The sequence below is a fragment of the Chiloscyllium plagiosum genome, unplaced genomic scaffold, assembly GCF_037043375.1.
Source record: "Chiloscyllium plagiosum isolate Xiang-an unplaced genomic scaffold, Cpla_swu_hap1 HiC_scaffold_8, whole genome shotgun sequence".
NCBI classification, from domain to species: domain Eukaryota; kingdom Metazoa; phylum Chordata; class Chondrichthyes; order Orectolobiformes; family Hemiscylliidae; genus Chiloscyllium; species Chiloscyllium plagiosum.
The window spans coordinates 38,643,607-38,651,324 of record NW_028270146.1 but is presented as its reverse complement, the minus strand read 5'-3'; the positions used below and the strand labels follow the sequence as shown (position 1 = coordinate 38,651,324).

The 7,718-nt window shown below is 40.2% G+C and overlaps 1 protein-coding gene across 4 annotated transcripts in view; it reads right to left on the bottom strand.

Moving 5' to 3' along the window:
• Window positions 1-367: 367 nt before the first annotated feature.
• Window positions 368-7,718, bottom strand: part of rtn1a (reticulon 1a) — a 235,465-nt gene continuing 228,114 nt past the window's right edge. For all 4 annotated transcript variants that reach the window (XM_043697266.2, XM_043697267.2, XM_043697271.2 and 1 more), the window contains 3 exons: window positions 5,980-6,026; window positions 5,806-5,864; window positions 368-1,011 (listed from right to left, as the gene is read on the bottom strand). In XM_043697266.2, the coding sequence (XP_043553201.2) occupies window positions 969-1,011; window positions 5,806-5,864; window positions 5,980-6,026 (149 nt within the window). In that variant the 3' untranslated portion in view covers window positions 368-968. The remainder of the gene's footprint in view (window positions 1,012-5,805; window positions 5,865-5,979; window positions 6,027-7,718) is intronic.

Here is a 7,718-nt window from a genome sequence, read left to right as displayed (position 1 = left end):
CCCTCCCCCCGCCCTAGACCTATTACTTTCATTCCCTCCCCACTCACCTATTGTACTCTATGCTACTTTCTCACCACCCCCACCCTCCTCTAGTTTATCTCTCCATGCTTTAGACTCTCTGCCTTTATTCCTGATGATGGGCTTTTGCCCGAAAAGTCGATTTTACTGCTCCTCGGATGCTGCCTGAACTGCTGTGCTCTTCCAGCACCACTGATCCAGAATCTGGTTTCCAGCGTCTGCAGTCATTGTTTTTACCTAACTCAGAATTGTTGTCTATTCTCAGCAAGAGTTAAAACCTGCGCATTAGCAAAGTTTCATCAAACAGAAATCGCAGTAAAATTGCCTGGGAAGAAAGAAAAGCCAGGAGCCTATTTCCATACTTCTTTAATAGTATGACAATAGTTCGAAAAACATGAGCGTTATATTTCTTTAGTTTACAAAACCAAATGCCACAATTACAGTACATAATCCTCAGAACTTTTGTACTGGATAAACACCAAAACATCGATCCACTGTTCTATTGTTTTACTTAATAAAGCCAGACTGACTCAGTGACTTTGGAGCAATTAGACTATTGCAGAAGTGCACTAAAGCAGAAATGCCCTAGCCACAAGTAACATTAAAAGTTATAAGCACCGCCATTGCAGCAGAAAACACTAGAAAGTTAAATAGAATTAAGACTCTTAACGTCATGCATTTGTTTATAAGCAACACAAAAACACGGCTAATACAATAATTATTACTTGGTTCTCCTTACTATAGTGATCGACACAAGTGATTGCAGGTATTCTAATCATTTGGAAACAGCATGGGAAAAGGAGTGTCTCAGTGCTGAGTGTTTCTAAAACCATGATGCTGACAAATGGGACAACAACTCTCCAAGACAAGTCTGATTAATTTGAAGAATACAGAAAAGCTTCTGCTCCAGATGCCCTTTCTTGTGCCAACAGTATCGCTTCACATTGCTCTTACTCAGTCTTTCGTTTTGCTCCTGGTATTTTGGCTTGAATCCTGAATAAAAGGAGAAAAGGCAGGGGGGAAAGGAATGGGTAAGTGAATTATATAACTTAAAAATAATCAAATTGCTACAGTCATGAGATTTCTTACACAAGATGGTTTCCTAGAAGGCTGTCTCACCTTGGTTAACTCAGAACCCAATTCCATGTTTATAGTAAAACAATTAATATAAAACACTGGAAACATTTTACAAGTTAGGTGGAAGAGTTTCTTTGGAGAGAGAAATATTTCAGGTTGACAGCCTTTCATCTAATTCTTCTAATTTTCTCTCCATTTAGATCCTGCTGGAGCTGCTGATACTTCCAATATTTCCTGCTTTTATTAGCGATTTCCATTATCTGCAGAATTTTGCCCCAACCCATACTACCATCATTACTTTTATCAGCACCTCAAAACACTTTGCATACAGACAAAGGAGGCAGTAAAAATGCAGCCAGATGTATCAGAGGTTAATCTTTAAAAATGAAAGAGAAAATTAGATGCATTGGAAGAAGTTTAAAACAGTGTGTGCAGAACTTTGTACTCTTCTACAGATGTTTGCAGATTTTGGAGGGGTTGGTGGGTGGATGAAAAGGGGGATGATCCGTAAAACTCTCCGAGTGTCTTTCTTGTAGTCTTCCTGTCCAACCTGACTTGGTCATAATTTAACAGATGAGAACCTATAGTTCCCAATCTGTGCAGAATGACTTTTCTCTTAAAATAGATTGATTTTTTAAAACTATTTTTACAATTATTTTCCCCATTTATACTGCTGATTCATATGTCTTTTTGTTTCTGTAACCACCAGTGACTTGTTCTATTTTAGTTCATTTAATGTATATATTGCAGGCAAAACCAGATTTTATTATCCATCCCCAATTCCTGAGGACAGTGGTTGAGAATCAACCACATTGCTGAGGATTTGGAGTCACGTACTGGCCAGACCTGGTGAGGATGGTAGATTTCCTTCCCTAAAAGGTCAGAAAGTGAGTTTGAGCAGTTTTTATGACAACGGTAATTTCACTATTACTGTCACTGTGGCTAGCTTTCAATTTTAGATTTTATTGTCCCATTCTGCAGCCCAAGGAAATATTGTCCTTGTGAATGCAAGTTTCTTCTTCTGATATTTGAGCAGGCCCTACATTGAGGAGAGTACAAATTCTCCCTTGGTTGCCATTCAAGACTTGTTTTAAGTATTACTATTTTACAGGGAAGCTCATCTTGGGTAACAAGACTACCTGACCCACATTTTTATGCCATTGAATGTCAAGGATTTAAATTTATAATTTGATTTAATATACAGTAGTAACAGATTTATTATTCCTTTATGGGAGAAGAGAAATCCACACTCAACTAACTATAAGGGTAGATTTCCTGAGGCCTTGCCTCTGGCAATGTACCCAGCCTGCTGTAAAGCTGAACTCACAACAGAGCTACCTCTCATCACAAATCTAGTTTAATATCTGACTTCTCTAACTGTACTGCAGTAACTCCTGTGGAAAAAAAAATAAAATAACACTTCTTTCATTCAACATGTAATATTTTGCTAGAACATCTGAGAATATTTCCTGAAAGGAATTCATGATGCACAAAAGAAAAACAAGAGTGGAAGAATGCACTCTGAACAAACAGGTAACAAGTCAAATGCAAAAACTCTGCTTTCTTAAAAGAACAGCATTCTCACCACTGTAATGGAGTTAAGGGAATTATTGAGAGCATTTGTTTCATTGAACATCTCTCCTTAAAATGAGGTTGCTAGAGATTGCTTAACTATTTGAATTCAAGTGATTTCGTAATGATTTCAGCAACATTTAATTTCTCTCTATACCACCCACTGATATGGCAGGCACAGGATGTTATGGGATTTGAGGGGGCTACCATTCTCCTGTCAATTCTCCAATGGTGACTGGTAAAGAACTAACTACAAAGACAGGTAGATTATGAACTCCTTGTTTTACCTATATGTCAACTAATGGACAACCGTAGAAGAAAACATTTTAAGAAACGCCATGATTGTTAAAAGCTTAATGAAATTGAGAAGGATGATAAAGGAGGAAATACCACATTCACAGTCACAAAAGATGTCACTTATGATTTTGGTAAGGGTTCTTTCAGTGCTGTGGTGGAGCAGAAATCTGCTTGAGAGATTCAGTCAGTTCTGCTATAATGTGGTAGTCCTGTTCTTGTGCAATCCTGTGTTGTAAGAAAATCGCATCATAGCAGCACCATTTAAATTAATGGATCATAGATGGATCATAGAAGGGTCATAGAAAAGTACAGCGCAGCACAGGCCCTTCGACCCACAATGTTGTGCCAAGGATTAATCCTAATCTAAAATAAAATAATGTAACCCACACACCCCTTCATTCACTGCTGACAATGTCTATGTCCAGCAGTTGCTTGAATGTCCCTAATGACTGTTCCCACCACCACCGCTGGTAACACATTCCATGCATTCATACCTTTTTGCGTAAAGAACCTCTCTCTGACATCCCCTCGATACCGCTGACATCCCCTCTATATCTTTCCCCAAACACCTTAAAATTATGACCCCTCATAGCAGTCAATCCTGTTCTGGAGAAAAGTCTCTGGCAATCGACTCTATCCATGCCTCTCATTACCTTGTATACCTTGATCAGGTCACCTCTCTTCCTCCTGCTCTCCAGAGAGAAAAGTCCGAGCTTAGTCAACCTCTCTTTGTAAGACGAGCCCTCCAGTTCAGGCAGCGACCTGGTAAACCTTCTTTGCACCCTCTCCAAAGCCTCCGCATCTTTCCTATAATAGGGCGACCAGAACTGGACACAATATTCCAAGTGTGGTCTCACGAGGGTATTGCAGAGCTGCAGTAAACCTCGCGGTTCTTAAACTCTTGTTAATGAAAGCCAAAACACCATATGCTTTCTTAATAACCCTATCCACTTGGGTGGCAACTTTGAGGGATCTATGCCCTTGAACACCAAGATCCTGCTGTTCCTCCACACTGTCAAGAATTCTATCTTTAATCCTATATTCAGCATTCAATTCGACCTTCCAAAATGCATCACTTCGCATTTATCCAGGTTGAACTCCATCTACTATTTCTCAGCCCAGCTCTGCATCCTGTCAATGTCGCGCTGCAGCATGCTGTAGCCCTCGATACGATCAATGGTACCTCCAACTTGTGTGTCATTGGCAAATTTACTAACCCACCCAACCCCCTCATCCAAGTCATTTATAAAAACTACAAAGAGCAGAGATCCAAGAACAGAGCCCTGCAAGACACCACTCACCACTAACCTCCAGGCAGAATACTTTCCATCTACAACCACACTCTGCCTTCTTTCAGCCAACCAATTCTGAATTCAGATAGTCAAATCTCCCTGTATGCCATACTTCCTGACTTTATGAATTAGCCTACCATGGGGAACCTTATCAACTGCCTTGCTGAAATCCATATACACCACATCCACTGCCTGACCTTCATCACCTCTTCAAAGAACTCAATAAGATTTGTGAGGCATGACCTGCCCCTCACAGAGCCATTCTGACTGCTTTTAAATCACACTCTGCTTTTCCAAATAATCATAAATCCGATCCCTCAGTATTCTTTCCAAAACCTTGCTGATCACAGACGTAAGACTGACTGGTCTGTAATTGCCAGGGATTTCCCTATTACCCTTCTTGAAAAGAGGAATAACATTCTGCCTCCCTCCAATCCTCCAGTATGACTCCCGTGGAGAGTGAGGAGGCAAGTATATTAGCCAGTGGCTTAGCAACCTCCTTGCTCACTTCCTGGAGCAACCTAGGATAAATCTGCTCTGGCCCTGGGGACTTATCAATCTTAATGTTTGCCAAAATTTCCAGCACATCAACTTCCTCAATCTAGATCTGTTCAAGCCTGTTTCCCGGCTCCTCAAAGTTCTCATTTATAACAAGGTCCCTTTCCTTAGTGAAAACTGAAGCAAAAAACTCATTTAAGGGTTCTTCTATCTGCTCAGACTCCATGTACAAGTTCCCTATGGTATCCCTGACCAGACCTACCTTCTCCCTGATCATTCTCTTATTCCTCATGTATGAGTAAAATGCCTTTGGGTTTTCCCTAATCCTTCCTACCAAGCCTTTTTTGTGCCCCCTCCTGGCTCTCCTCAATCCATTTCTGAGCTCCTTTCTAGTAAGCCTGTAATCCTCTAAAGCTGTGCTAGACCCTTGCTTCCTCCAACTTACGTAAGCTGCCTTCTTCCTTTTGACAAGAAGCTCCTCTGTTCTGGTCATCCAAGAAGGTTGGAATTGCATTATAACCAACACACGCTTTAAAAGTTTGTGCTTTAGAAACAGTGTCCCCAATTCGTCAATCACGTTACAGTGAATTTGCATTAACAAAACAAATGTTATAGCAGGACAACCTGGACACAAATTTGGAAGGGGACAACACTCTAACAAACCTTAGAGGAAAAGGACGTAAGAACAATGTCGATTGAGTATAGAGACAGAGGAGTTGAGGTAAAGGGGTGCGCAAAAATGCTGCTCTAGCTAGAGATATCTACATTCTGTGATTGAAATTTTTTTTAAAAATTGAGTGTTTGGGTATGACAATTTTTTTTTAAATGGGAAAAAGAAGAATCTAATCTAATCTGTGGAGAGAAAATTGTTTGCAACATTGGCAGCATAGGGAAAATTGTACAGTGTGCCTAAAATATTTTCAAATCTGCCAAAACTGTAATTTTATCTTCTTTCACATTTTGATTGCTGTATGTGGTTATTAGAAAAAGCTAATTTGGACATCCTGTTCCTCAGCTTCTGTAAAAGGATTAGTTCTAATGTCAAACTTACTTTGCCACCACAGAATTGACATGGGTCCTCACCAGTCCCAAATACTGGTCGATTTGTGCCTGCATAGATAACCATAAAACAATTATTAAAATAAATATAGTAACTACTGTAGAACTTTAACATATATAGATTCTTATAGATTTTCCTGTACCTGAAAATTAATAAGGGATTTACCTGGTATTTCTCATATACAACAGGCAAGGTAAACATAGAAACGACAGCTGGAAGAGAACATCAACATATTAATTTGTGGCCCGAGAGTGACATACCCAACCTTACACAATTCCTCCTACAGAATATACAGCATCAAAGGTTTTTCTGAAACTTAAAGTCAAAGATTAAAGTTGAGAGAATGAGAGAACAGAGTGATATGATTCCTGTCATTAACAGGCAGAAAGCATGAAGATGTTACCATAAGCAGAATACAGACTGTAATTATGGAACTGAATTACAGAAGTACAAATCAGGCAAATCTGAAATTGTATGCCAAACTAGAAAAGATTCACTTCAGGACCAGTTGATTTTTATCTCAATTAAAAAGAAACTAAGCAAATTCAGCTGGTTACAATTGGTGTTGAGAACTCCCCAAACTCAAAATGGATAAATGCGCAACATAATCACTGAAGTACAAGGGTGCTGTTTGGATCCTTTATCTGTACTACATTTGTCAATTTCGGGACAATAGGGAGAAGAACAGGAGGAGGGAAGGCTCATTTTTGCAGATATCACATAAGGATATTGTGATGTCCCTACTTGATCAGACAGATACTCCAGAAAGAAATCTGAAATATGGTCACCTCATCAAGCTGATGTAAAACTGTTGTTCACCACTGAAACAAAGCCTATGGAATGTGGGATTAAACTGAGCAGATTTAGCCCAAGGATTGTCAGTTATCTGGTCAGGATAGGAGGCAGAACCAGAGAAAGACAGCATGTCCAGCCAATCACCTGACAGGTTCCCTCCTTTCAGCAATATTGCTCGATGCAGGGTCACTGTGCCAGCAGTTACTCATCTTGTATATACAGAGTCAATTAGGCCCACTAAGGAACTAATTGGGTATGATTATGGCACCACCTGTACTTTACTGACTGGAGTTGTCCCCCAACAATGTTGGATTCTGGCAGTTAACCAAAGGTGACTGCAGGGTGAAAGGTCATTGGCACAGCAATAGCAATGGCCACAAGTCCTCTTCCTCCTCAGCACTTTTGGCCTTAAAGCTCTGGCCCCAGTTTGAGTTTTAAATCACTGTAGCAGTGCTCCCATTCAGATGTGCCCTTGCATTTATCTCCAGTGAACATAGGCCTAATTTACTCACTCTCTCTTCACAGGACAATCCCATCATCCTAATAATCAGACTGGTAAACCCTTATTGTATTCCATCCAAGGCAGCTTTATCTTTACTCCAGTAAGGAGACAACATCTGAATGTGGCATGACAGGTGTGATCTCAGCAAGGTACTGTATAATTGCTATTCAGTTATTCTTTACTGTTAAGGTGGAAGGTAATTCAGACAGGTTACAAACCGCGACCCTTCACCTTCCTTTTGCAAACAACTTGGTGTGTCTTCTTCCTGTAATCCTTGAACTTCCTCCCATCACGCTTGACCATGCCGTTATGGATGTGAACATGCCACCTCTCCTTTCCAAGCTTATCCCCATCTCCAGTGAGATTCCTCCTCTGATCCTACTCCTTCCTGCACCATCCTTAGAGTGTCATTTGATTCCGTGACACGACTAATGATATCTTTAAATAATTCAACCTCAAACCGGCCTCTAACCCAACTGAATTAAATATCCCCTCATGAGACAGTGAAGAGGGTTACCTCAGATTATAACAGGATCTTAACCATATGGGCCAATGGGCTGAGAAGTGGCAGATGGAGTTTAATTCAGATAAATGCGAGGTGCTGCAT